At 52.3% G+C, this 12,526-nt stretch overlaps 6 protein-coding genes across 6 annotated transcripts; 4 read left to right on the top strand and 2 right to left on the bottom strand.

Annotated features, from left to right (window-relative positions):
- On the top strand, positions 1-1,334 carry T310_8337 (Nuclear migration protein (ApsA); the record flags this gene model as incomplete). Its single annotated transcript, XM_013468885.1, has 2 exons — positions 1-1,197; positions 1,249-1,334. Coding segments are annotated over 2 exons (1,283 nt in total), but the record flags the coding sequence as incomplete, so codon positions are not given.
- A 1,140-nt stretch (positions 1,335-2,474) lies between these two features.
- On the top strand, positions 2,475-3,555 carry T310_8336 (uncharacterized protein; the record flags this gene model as incomplete). The annotated part of the gene is made up of 3 exons (XM_013468884.1): positions 2,475-2,568; positions 2,681-2,797; positions 2,861-3,555. 3 exons carry the CDS (start codon positions 2,475-2,477, stop codon positions 3,553-3,555), a joined length of 906 nt encoding a protein of 301 aa, XP_013324338.1.
- Positions 3,556-4,049: 494 nt separating this feature from the next.
- On the bottom strand, positions 4,050-5,682 carry T310_8335 (uncharacterized protein; the record flags this gene model as incomplete). The annotated part of the gene is made up of 2 exons (XM_013468883.1): positions 4,050-4,580; positions 4,732-5,682. The coding sequence occupies 2 exons, from the start codon at positions 5,680-5,682 to the stop codon at positions 4,050-4,052; spliced, it is 1,482 nt and encodes a 493-aa protein (XP_013324337.1).
- Positions 5,683-6,220: 538 nt separating this feature from the next.
- On the top strand, positions 6,221-7,921 carry T310_8334 (SH3 domain signaling protein; the record flags this gene model as incomplete). The annotated part of the gene is made up of 4 exons (XM_013468882.1): positions 6,221-6,331; positions 6,444-6,761; positions 6,811-6,927; positions 6,980-7,921. The coding sequence occupies 4 exons, from the start codon at positions 6,221-6,223 to the stop codon at positions 7,919-7,921; spliced, it is 1,488 nt and encodes a 495-aa protein (XP_013324336.1).
- Positions 7,922-8,573: 652 nt separating this feature from the next.
- Positions 8,574-9,988, top strand: T310_8333 (uncharacterized protein; the record flags this gene model as incomplete). Its single annotated transcript, XM_013468881.1, has 3 exons — positions 8,574-9,007; positions 9,040-9,655; positions 9,710-9,988. 3 exons carry the CDS (start codon positions 8,574-8,576, stop codon positions 9,986-9,988), a joined length of 1,329 nt encoding a protein of 442 aa, XP_013324335.1.
- A 962-nt stretch (positions 9,989-10,950) lies between these two features.
- Positions 10,951-12,510, bottom strand: T310_8332 (uncharacterized protein; the record flags this gene model as incomplete). Its single annotated transcript, XM_013468880.1, has 1 exon — positions 10,951-12,510. A coding segment is annotated over one exon (1,560 nt), but the record flags the coding sequence as incomplete, so codon positions are not given.
- Between the last annotated feature and the right edge of the window lie 16 nt (positions 12,511-12,526).

The following is a 12,526-nucleotide window of genomic DNA, read 5'->3' as shown; positions in this document are numbered from 1 at the left end:
TCTCCCGCCGGCGGCCTACACCCTCCGGTCAGCCAACTGTCAGACGGCCTGGCAGCGCTGCGAGCCAAGCCAGCCATCCGCCGCTGCCTGCAGATCACAAACAAGCTATTGCTGCTGCCGCCCAGAGTACACCCGGCTCTATGGGTCCGCCACTCGCTCCAGCTTCTGCGTATAGGACGAACGTGAGGCCACGGACCCCCAACGACCACGCGTCGCAGCACTCCAAGGACGCGAGCACTCGAGTGCGGGGTCGTCGTGAAAGCCAAACCTCCCGAAGGTCTTCGTTGTCGTCCTTTGCTTCTGAGCTGGATGAGAGGTTCAACATCCGCTCGGATGGAATGCCCCACGGTATCAGTGCCGACACGGATCCACGCATGATCCAGGCGATAACTCAGACAATGATTGGAGAATACCTGTGGAAATACACCCGCAAAGCTGTCTCGGGCGAGATGTCCAACACTCGCCATCGTCGGTACTTCTGGGTGCACCCGTACACTCGCACGTTGTATTGGAGTGACCATGACCCGCAACTTGCCGGCAAGACCGAGCTCAAGGCCAAGAGCGTTCCCATCGAGGCTGTCCGGGTGATCACGGATGACAACCCTTACCCTCCAGGGCTCCATCGCAAGAGTCTGGAGGTGATCAGCCCTGGCCGCAGAATCCGATTCACGGCGACGACAAGTCAGAGACACGAAACGTGGTTCAACGCGCTGTCGTATTTGCTGCTCAGGACCAACGGCGACGAGTCGGATGATCACGAGCTCACGGCCGAAGACGTTGATGAGTTCAACCCCACGTACCGGAGCAACTCTCGCCAGACCACCCAGCGACATTCACTGTCGTCGTATAACAGCAGGACAACGAATACGTCCAAGAATCGTGCGGCTTCGACATTGTCGGTACGACCGGCGGCGACTCCGGGGCGCGTCTCCCCGTCTCCGAATGCGCAGCAGAATTCGACTCTGCGTGCGTCGGAGCAGGCTCGACAGAGTTCGACGTCCCGACTGAGCAGCGTCCTGACGGCGACGATCCGAGGGTCGTTCTCCAGCCTGAGAGGCCGGCATACTCCGGTGCAGACGGACAGCATTTACGATGCGAGTGTAGTGGACCATGACAGTGCTGAGGACCTGAGGCAAGTGATTGAGCGGCAAGAACGAGAGGCGGATCGCCTGGAAAACGTTCGTGCCTGCTGCGATGGTGAGCGAACTCCCCCGTTCAAATTCTAGTTTCGCTACTGACAAGTCTTAGGTAAACACGATGTTGGCTCATTGTCGAGAACAAGCCGGTACAGCCCCGGGGTCAAGCGGTTTTCGCACCCGCACCCGCACTATTGACACCGGGGCGTCGATCCAAGTCCAACCGCTCTGTGTGGGAAGCATGACACGTTCTCTTTCTTTTCACTGAGGTCACGAATATCTAGATCATTGGGCCAGACTGCATGTCATTTGGCCGACGAGTTTCCTTTGTATATTTGGTCCTAAAGCGGTACTCGAGTCTCCAATTTGTCATGGAGTTGAGTTGTCTTTACGTGCCAGAGATTGCGCGTCCTCAGTCGTCGCTCTTTTTTTCCTTTTTTCCCATCTCTCTATATGTTATTAATATCTCTCACTCATTTTGTTCATTGTCAGGGCTCCTGAGATTGCCTGTACGGGTCTGAACCACCTGTTGGGAAACGGTGTCTTGTCTCCACTCCTCAGTTGGAGTCTGGTCTGTTGTCTCTCATTCCTATGTCGAGGCGAATTTCATTTCTTTTTTTTCTTCTCTTTTGTTGACAATCTGGTCCATCTGTGGGTCTTTACTTGGACACGGCCGTTCCTTAACCGTTTCCGTCTAATGGTTTTAATCTGCCGTTGTGATCTTTGTCCGCGACAAGCATCTGCATGTCGTTTCCTTGTGTTGCACTACAGATCTGGGGAATGATAGTATAGTGAGATTGGGAGCCAACATTCTCCAGCAGCTGTCCTGTAGGAGTAGATAAATATTGTCAAGAGACATAAACAGTATAGCTTGCAACTACACTAGGGTAGTATTATATTGAAGTCTGAAAGAAAAATCCTGACCTGTCATCACATCAACTAGCTCGACTGACAGTCGGGTCGTACATGCGTGCATGCATGCACGCATAGGTGATACGATGCCGTTACTGTATGTAGCTAAATTAGGGTAAAGTCTAAAGTCTGTCGAGTACTGATTGGCTGGCTGGTTGGCTGTCTTGCTGAGTACTCCGTCCTCTCGTCCACTCCGTCGCTCATTATCAATCTGCATTCTGCAAGTCAACAAACGAACAGACGATAACTCACTCACTCTGGTGTTGGATTCAATAGGTAGACTGTCTACTTTCTACTGTCTATGTAACGGACAAATTGGTCTATTCAATTATTTTGTTTTTTTTTCGCCTCATTTCCTTCAATTCTTTTCTTTTCTTTTTCCTGTCGATATCTATCTAATGCTCATGTAACGAGAAAAAGAGAATCATGACTTCGGCCACTGCTGCTTCGCCCGCCAACACAAGAGAGTTCCTCCTAGGCTTAATCGAGCCGGCGGTTCTGCTTCCTTGGGCGGCGTATCGTATGTTCTTACCTACTTAGTTACTTACCTACCTACTTACTTTCCTACTGTTATCTTTTCTTTTCTCGGTGATTGATTGTTTGATTATGACTGACCTGACGATCTCGCACAGACTATGCCGTCGTCTGTTTAGAGACTGTCTTCAAACGAGGACAGCTCCTTAAGCCATTGCTGCGCTCGAGAGAGATTCGCGATGAGGCGTTTGGCAGGTTCTGGGTGGATTTTTCTGGTATGGAAGAACCTTATCTTCGTTCGAACGATTGACAGGACAGTCGCTGACAGCGAACGTTAGTCCGAGGAGATGACCAGCAACTGGTTGATATCGACGAGACCCAACTCCAAGGCTCAGCCGCGCTGGTCCCGCCCCTCCTGGCGCGCGCTTCCGGCGTCGTGCTCGACCTCGGCCCTGGCACGGGCACCCAGATGCCTTTCCTCCGCTCGCCCGCTATCCGCGCCATCTACGGCGCTGAGCCCTGCGTGGGCCTGCACGCCCAGCTGCGGCGGCGCGTCCTGGCTGCTGGTCTGGAAGGGAAGTACCACATTGTGCCCAGCGGTGCGGAGAAGGAGGCTCTTCTACCCGCGCTGGACAAGCTGGGTGTGACTGCTGCTTCAGAGGGAATATTCGACACCATCATCTGCGTGCGCGTCCTCTGCTCCGTGCCTGACCCCGCGCGCACCATTGCAGACTTGTACTCCCTCCTAAGGCCAGGCGGACAGATGCTCATCGTCGAGCACGTCGTCAACCAGTGGCGGCCCTGGAAGAGGCGAACGAAGGGCAGCCTCCTAGCACGCCTCATGCAAGCGCTCTACACCGCTCTGGGGTGGAGCTTCTTCATGGGCGACTGCCATCTGGACCGCGACACGACGGGTTACTTGATTCAGGCGGCGGAGAAGGATGGCGGCTGGGCCAGTGTTGACCTCGAGCACAGGTGGGAATGGTCGGCTATGCCGTATGTTTCGGGGGTGTTGGTTAAGAAAACTACCTAGTTGATCTGATTGATTTACTTTGGTGATGATGATGATATGATGATGTGATGGTCCGGTTATATAGACAGTTGAGTTGATTTTTTTTTCCAGATGAATTTGTTAATAAATTCCTCCTCACTGATTGGGAATGAAGATGTAGTATACTGTATGCCAGTCAGTCAGTAGAATACCAAGACAAGCAGGTCAGGACAAGACATGTCAGGCCAGAAATGATTGATTGGATAGGATAATAGGCAGAGCACATTACTAGTCTTATTATTCTCCAGTATTCTATCTGTATCCTGTACTATACTACACTGTATGTGTGTACATTACATTACATACAAGCTCAAACCCGAAAAAAAGGAGTAAACGAAACAAGGATCTAGACAGCAATTTCGTGATATTTCGGTTCATACCATGCCATATCATTATTCTACCATATACAATATTATACAATACCATACAATACCATACAATACCATCGTCACAATCATGATTGTAGTCAACATTCGTCATGCCGGCTTCGGCCGGTCGGGAGGCCACCAGTCAAAGAAATCTAATGCCTCGGATGTCCAGGGTCCTTGTTCTCCGTCGTCATGCGACAATTGCCTCGCTGGTGCTGCTTTCGTGGCCACGGGGCGAGGTTGCTGCTGCTGCTGATTATGACGATTGTTGTCGTGTGTATTTTGCAGTGCGGTTGTGTCGGATAGCGATTTGCGGAATATCTTGGGCTCGGTTCGCTTGACGGCGTCTGCTGGGTTCGCGGCCGGTCGTGTCTCTCGGATCGTGGCAGCTACATCAGAGCTACTTCGAGCGAGTGGTGCTGTCCTCTTTGCTGCTGCTGCTGCTGCTGCATGGGAAACGCTCTCCTGTTGGAGCGGCTGGCCCAATTCCATTTCAGACTCGGGATCGGAAGACCCAAACACTGCTGAATGCGACGGTATGTCATAGAGTGTCTTTTTCTGATCTTGTGATGGTGACTCCTTTGGCGGTCTGCCCGCAGCAGAGGCAGTACCTTTTCCCGCCGCGGTCGTCTCCGTCAACTCGTCAAAGAGAGCAAGAGTCGAGTCCGACACGGAAAATTCGTGGTTGGAATACCCTTCCCCCGGATCGCTCGCATGGCTATCACTTCACATCGTCAATGATGGTGAATTCATATATCCCTCGGAAGATTGGCACTGACTAGGAGCTGACCTGCCGCGTCTGAGACGTCTCTGTCGATTTGGCTTTATTCGAAGCCTTAGGTGGCAGGAGGGCCCGGTACATCAACTTCTGCCGCGGCTTCTCGTTGACTATCCGTAGCGGGTTGAGAGGCGGTTCTGCCTTGTCTGGTCGGGTATCACTGGCGGGTTTGACGGTTGATGGGCGTGTGGTACTCTCAGTCTGCTTCCCAGACTGACCCTGAGCTGGAATCGAGGGCGCCGGTGGGATCCTCGAGGCACTGCCTGCTTTATCTGCATGCCTACCAGGGAATGTCTCCTCACGTATCTCACGACTTGGCGACTTCTCCAGATCGATGACTGGCGGTCGACGTAACGGCTCATTCGTGCTCTTCCGCCGTAGCACCTCCCCCGGCTCTTGTCTCTGTCGTTTCGCAGGCCTGTCGCCCTCTGCATTGTCAGGCTTGTGAGATTGCTGGTGGCGTTGCTCGTATGGCGATTGACGGGTGACCGATCGACCGATTGGCGGTCTCTTGATCCCCAGGACATCGTTCAGCGACTTGAGCGGCGTGCCCTGGGAGCTCATCGAAGCCCGAGATGACGACGGCACGGTAGGCTTCTGCTGGGTCGGGGACTCCTGGCTGGCCTTTCGCTTCTCGAACAAGGCGGAGATGTCGTTCTGGGTCTTCTCCATGCACTCTCCCACCTGGACCAGGACGCCCTTGTCGAGCTCCAGCTCATCGCCGTCCTGGATCTCGCCGCTCTCCCGCCAGTGGTGGTCTCCGATGAAGTTGCCCAGGTCGTCGTAGACCATGACGCGTTTGTTGAACGTGTGGAAGCGGAGGAAGCCATCGTGCCAGCGCTTGGCCTTGCGTCTCAGGTCGTGGCTGAACAGGCATCGGAACTTGAGCACGGGCGCCGTGTTCTGGGTCGGAGGGACCCCGCTGGGGGTGCTGCGAGCGATCGACGAGGATGGGAGAGACATGTCATGCTGTGCTGCCAGAGTAATGAATGATGGAGGATGCTCGCGGGGAGACGTGTCGCGCGTACCGACCGCGCGGCGGCAGTCGGTAGCCAGTTGGCAGTTGCAGAGCGGGACAGCGTGGGACTTGCTGCCGAATTGACTTAATTAGAAACCCAACGGTCCAGCTTCCATGGGTGCGAGTTTCAGGAAATGAATCCCTAGAAGCAGGCCAAGAGTGCTCTGCGACACATGAGATCGACCTGGGCCTGATCTGCCCATCCTCTGCCCACTTCTTTACCCCGCCTGCTTTACAATTAATAGCTGTCAGCCTCAGCCTCTCACCAGGCTGCTGCAAGTCCTGCTGCCCCGTGGCGCGCTCGAGACTCGCGAAACGCGTGGGATTCGTCATCTGTTTCAGCTGTCGTTTCTTCTGCAGTTTCGTACCATTTACGGGAATTTCTTTTCTCTGATCAGGATTGTATTGTACAGCACATCCTTTGACATCTCGACTGTCGCTACCGCACTCCAATGCCAGCTGCTGTTCATCCTGATCGCGACCATGCAGTCCGTGCACAGGCAATTTGGGAAGCTCATGAAGAGGTCCGCCGATGAGAGTCAGGTCTCGGTGCTGCTCAAGGATTTCGACCAAGCGGACAAGCTGCTGACCCGAGTATGAGCTTGCCTGCCCTGTGAGCTATTAATATTGTTTTGTCTTGCACGAGCAGAACAGTTATAGAAGCCAGAAATACTGTGTCTACGTGTTGACGACATGTCTCCTGCAGATTATCGATTCGACTAAAGCCTGGCGCGACGCCTGGTCGGCCATCTTGACGTATCAAAGTCGCCTCGTGCACGAATTCGAATGCCTCTATGCCCCCATCATCGGCTCGTCCGATCCTGCATCCAACCGCCCGGGCGTCCCTACTCCACCGGAAACCCTGGCCAGGACCAACAAGCTCTACGAAGAGTACGAAGACTTACGCAGGGACCTGCTCGACGAGGTCAATGCGGTCGACGACCGCATGATTCGACCTGCCCAGCAGGCGAAGGACCTTCTGGCCCCAATGAAGAAAACCATCAAGAAACGTGAAGATAAAAAGGTCTGTAGCAGTGTGTGGATCAAGCACCCTGCAGCTAACTCGTGTCTAGCTGGACTTTGAGCACTTCCAAGGCCGAGTCGATAATTCTCGGAAGAAGACGAAGCGGTCAGACCGCGACAATGCAGTCCTGGCGAAGGCGGAGATGGATCTGGCCAAAGCGAAAGAGGTATCGACTTCCAATCGAGAAGTATTGCGTACTTGGCTGACTCCCTCCAAAGGAATACAACGCCGCGGATGAACATCTCCGTCAGCACCTGCCACAGCTGATCACGGCCATTTTCTCAATTCTGCCCCATCTTCTGGCCGCCCAGATCGAGATCCAGAACACTCTTCTGGGGCATTACTATACCGTCCTTCACAACTACTGTGAGCAGGAGCACTTCCCGTCCCTGTCGCCTCCGATGGAGCAGGTCATTCAGAGCTGGGAGGCCGATTTCCTCCCAATCCAGCAAGAGGCCGAGAGTCTGGGGTGCATCGCGAACGGGAAGGCCGTTCGACAGCCGATGAGCGGCGGCGATCGTCGAAACGGAGGCCGTACGAATGGACACAGCGCGCGACATCCGAGCAGCCAGCGTCAGGTCTCCGGCTCTTCCCCAGGTCGCAGCCTTCCTCCTCCAGCGCCAGTGCTGGAGACGAAGCCCCGCCTCAGTGGTGACCTTCGAACACCGTCGCCTCACGCCAGTCCACGGATCCCAACACCCATATCGAACGTCTCCGTTGTCTCCGAGTCGTCGTTCTCGTCTGCGTCGTCATCGCTCAACGTTCCGGATTCCTACAGTTCTCCACTACCAGGGGGCTACTCACCCGCCGGTCCTCGCAGCGACCATTTCAGCCGCGAGAGACAGCAAACCTCCTTCACTGCCGCCACAAGCTTGCCTGGTTCAGGCTCAGGTGGCATAACTTCCTCTGACCGTTTAGATTTATTAGAAACAAAGAAGAAAAAGCCCCCACCACCCCCTCCTCCCAGACCCAACCCCGCTGCCCCCCAGGCAATCTATGTGACAGCCCTGTACGACTTCGGCGGCCAGGGACCGGGCGATCTCGCCTTCCGCGAGGGCGATCGGATCCGCGTGCTCAAGAAGACCGACAGCACGGACGACTGGTGGGAAGGCGAGCTGCGTGGTGTCCGGGGCAGTTTTCCGGCGAATTACTGCCAATGAAATAGCTTCTTCTAAAAAGAAAAAAAAAGATGAGATGATGATATTTATGATAAGTTTAATATTTGGTTGTATTGGATGGAAGGAAATGCAAGCATGGTTTATCTTTTACTTGGATGGATATGCAGGTCACTTGTTAGTTAGGGAATGGGATATAATTAATACCAGAGATGGTAAGATAAAAGGACAGTCTAACAAGAGTCAGTCAGTCGTCTTTTGTACGTACCTGAACATCGCAGAACAATAATAATTAATGGTGCGAGATTTAACCCATTAAATTATTTTGCCTTAATCGGACAGTTAATATAAACAGCGCATCTGCACCATGGAACCAGTCACTTATAGGGTGTAAACAGTATGCTCACTCATCACTGGTGCCTGCTTGCCTAGATGATGAGACTCTTGACACCACCTCCTTTCTTTTTCCACTACCCTTTGTCAAACTGCAGACAACGACTATTTCGAACCTTTGTCTCCAAAATTGGCTTGCACATAGCATTCGTGTAGGTTCTTCTTCCTCTACCACCTACTGTCTCTCTCATCAAGCTCTCATCAAGCTGTCCTCGACCTCACTTCTTCGTACTCATGGAGAATACACCACAATCCCCCCAAACGTCGCAGGGAGCTTCGCGAATCTGAGGAGGCCTCAGGCACAATGAGTATCGAGCAATATCTCCTCCGAACCGACCCGTTTCGCGCCACCACTTCATTGAACCCACTTCCCTATCCCTTGATGTCCACTCGTGGTCCAGAGGAGATCAGAAAGAGGGTAGATAATCTCCGGCACAGAATCGATCGCGCCATCCGCAACCTCGGTATCTCCAGAAGATATGGGATCTATGTTGAAGACATTTCCAAGCCTGGATATCCCGGAGGCAATGAACCCGTGTCTACGCTTTGTGTCAATATCGATATCGATATCAATATAGTAGGGATCTCGTTCGGACAGATAAAAGATGTGATTTCCGATATCCTGTCTTCGCATGGTCTCTCGCACCTACCTATCGAGGTGGTAGATCGTGCTAAATGCTTCCACCCTTCTCTGTTCCCGATTCTTCTACGAATCCCACTGTCCCGATCTACCGAATTGTCCGCGACGAGCTGGCTGAGACTCTGTCAAGAACATTAGGAAGTGCTTGGAGACTGATGTGTCTGTTTCTTGTTGGCGTCACAGAGAACGAAGCTAGTCCTAGCATCGTTGTGATGGTCGAGCCAAGAACTCACTGTGACTGGACACGCCTGGAAGGGTCAGTCATGACTCACTTGGCCAGGTCGTTGCCCAAAGATCTTGCCATTAACGTCGAATTTCTCCCTGGGGGCTGCGGTGATATCCCATCTCCCGAAACGGCGACAATGCCGGGCATATCATTTCGAGAGAGGATACCGGAGAATTGTCTCCCAACGATGGGTTGCAGCATTGGCGTGGAAGGAGAAACTGGTGATTGTGGTGGTAGCTCACTGGGAGGCTTCGTCACCCTGACAATTGGCAACAAAATTCATAAAGGTTTCCTCACGACTCATCATGTTGTGCAACCGCCTAGTAATAGTACTAACGCAGAGCCGACGACAATCAGACATGCTGCCCGCTACGGATATTCATACTTTTCTGCGTCTCATCAGCCTAGGCTCGACGTCCATTTCTTCGCGGTCAAAGATGCCATAGCCACGAGAGAAGATTTGGAATCATCAATCGAATCGCTTTATCGAGACATTAAATATTTCCGGACGAAACAGGTGGTAGGCCGGGAAGAAATCATTAATCGCATACACGCGACAATAAATTCTTATCAGAACATGCTCGAGAAAGTCAGAACAATGCCAAAGACCTTGGGACGAGTCCTGGTCTCGTCTGGACGAGCCATCGATGGCGGCAGCAGCAAACATATCCTAGATTGGGCCTTTGTCGAGCTGGACGACGGGCCGCAGAGAGACCAGGTCTTCAACTGCAACATCCTCCCCGAAATTTCTCGGGCGGAAAGCCCAAGTCTTTACACCAGACAAGGGGATTACGGTCTTGCAGGCTTGCCAGCCATGTCATTCGGTGCCATCACTCCTGGAGTGGTACTTTAAGAGTGGAAGGACAACTGACATTACCGCCGGGTTGTGTAACGGCGTCGAGGCGTACTGCAACTGGAGCGACGCAGACGACCACTGCCAGTACGACATAAAAAACGGCAACAAAATCCAAATGCCGCACGGATCTACTATTACAGAGGAATTCGTGATCCTCAGTAAGAGAAAAACAGGCGTCGCCGTTAATCACGCTCGACAAGCGACTTTCTGCAGCAGTCCGGGGGACTCAGGATCATTTATCATCAACAGATTAGGGGAAGTCTGTGGACTTTTGTACGGCGAAGTCCCCGGCTTGTGTGGTCCGGACAACGCCGATCCTCGAACCGGAAGACTTCATGTTGGCGCCGGACTTGTTTCGTGCATGACGCATGTACTACCTTCTCTCGAGGAGAAGACGACATGTTTGGATCAACTCGGGAGACGGATTCATGGGCCTGCTGTCCTGGAGTTGGCGAAGTGACTGTAGATAATAGATAAAGATTAGATAGAACGCCAGAAATTCAGATTTCAGACTCGCTCATACATATCTTGTAATACATACAATATTGGCTGTTTTTCAGAAGTTTAGGTAGGTACAGTACTTCTGCATCTTGGAAAAGACGGCGCTTCATTGATTAGAACTAGGCAGAACTAGAATACAGATGATGAAGAGAATAACATATTTCTACGCTAAAAAGATTGACTTCAAACTCATCGCTATCTTTACCTAGCATCTAAAATTCAGCAGGTTTATGCAAGTCTAATAAACGGCAATGACCTTATGAATGTGAAAGAGTGTGAAGACGAGGAAGAATATATTTTAAAGAAGGATCATACAGCTCTCTAGAGGAATGGAAAGATGAGGAAATGTTGCCATTGAAGATAAAACATACAAGGGGTGTCGACTAAAGTTGCACTGCGTGACAGTGGAAGCGCAGAATACCCGTTCCAGTCATATACATAGCACCAATAGACTATAACTATAGAAAGACAGCCCCGCTGTCTTCCGATTCTCCCCTCTGCCCCCGTCGGCTGCTCAAAAAGAGTTCCACCATCCGTTTGCTGTCAATAGTCGAGTGAATCCCCTGGAGCTGCTTGTGCATTTCGCTCTCTGGATCGTGAGTGCCCCCCGGATTTCTCGTGTTCTCGTTGGTAAACCTGCCGTAGTCATGTACCCCTCGAATTGAGCGAAACTGCACCGCTTTTGCGTCGTTCCTGTCCACAATCGGTCTGATTGTGCTTCGAGTCACAGAGCTGCGTTGCAACCTCGCCTCCCTGGTTGCTCTGAGACTCCTTCTGGGAGTAGGAGACTCTGGGGTTTCAATAGACTCGTTGGACTTTGCAAAAGAGAACCGATCTGGATTGCTAGTAAACTTGGACGAAGGGTGATGGATGCCGCCGCTCTCTTGGTACGGACAGAGCAATAAGCTGTTACTAGGAGAGACCCGTGCTGGTGCCATGACAGGTGCATTGGTTTGTCGACTGAGCGGCCGAGAGTAGTTACTTTGCGCAGGGATCTTCAACTCCATCAACGGACTCCTGTCGGAGACATTCCGGGAAGTATTGCTCTCTTTAGCCCGAGGAGGTGAAGCTCGTTTTTCGTTTCCGCTGGCTGAACGTGGAGGATTGTCTGCTGCACCTGCCTGCTGAGCTTCGCCATCAATTTGTGTTTCCTCCCTGTAGTGATCCCTTGACAAAGGCCCTTTGGACAGTTTGGAGGATTCAAACTCGTCAATCTTGTTTATTTGTGAGTTCATCCAGCTTTTCCATTCAGTACTAGGTCTAATCCGAGTCTCTGCAGTCAGAGAACTGGCTTTCTTCGGAGAGGTATACGTTGTTCCATGACTGGTAAAGATGGTAGCCATCCCCGGCTGCGCAGGTTCAAAGGCGTCGGGATCGAGTCGCAGATTTTCCTGGCTGGGTATATGGCCGCTCGGGGTCCTCGAGTACACACTTGGGGAATCCGATGTGCTTCCCGAGTTGGCTGTCTTGGACACGATAACACTTCCTGTCTCGTCTTCAGAATGGCCTTCACTTTCGCGGATTGAGCTCATAGCCAATCTGTACGGACTCGGAGTTTTTGGCTTGGCATATGAAGTCGATGGGAAGAACGTGGATTCTGGTTCTCGTAAGGATATCTTTCGGCGGCCCGATGGGCTCTGACCACACTGCGCGACCTGCTGAGGAGAGAGACTGCAATTGTTACCCGGATAGTCGAAACGCAGAGGGGATCGACTTTGGACACCTTGAAGTTGCAACTCAGTGCCAAAGGAAGTTCGTGCGGTTTTCATAGATAGGTCACTTCCTGTGTGGCGGATGCTGCAGTTGCTATACTGAGAACAAACCGACGACGCCCGTTCAGGGACAGGGAGACGTTCTTTGACAGTGCCCGCGGAAACTACTTTCTCGCCGTCTTTTGCTGCAGCCTGGTTGATTCGCTTCATGAGCGCCGAGTACACTCTTTGAGATTCAATTGATCTCCCAACATGATGTACAGTCGGCGTCCGTTTGAGACACTCTGCAGGCCCAGCTGTTGTTCCACTGAGATTGTCGTTG

The sequence above is a fragment of the Rasamsonia emersonii genome (genome assembly GCF_000968595.1).
Source record: "Rasamsonia emersonii CBS 393.64 chromosome Unknown ctg1118621760713, whole genome shotgun sequence".
Lineage (NCBI taxonomy): Eukaryota > Fungi > Ascomycota > Eurotiomycetes > Eurotiales > Trichocomaceae > Rasamsonia > Rasamsonia emersonii.
Note: the sequence above shows the minus strand (reverse complement) of the source record. Positions and strands in the feature narration are given on the sequence as shown.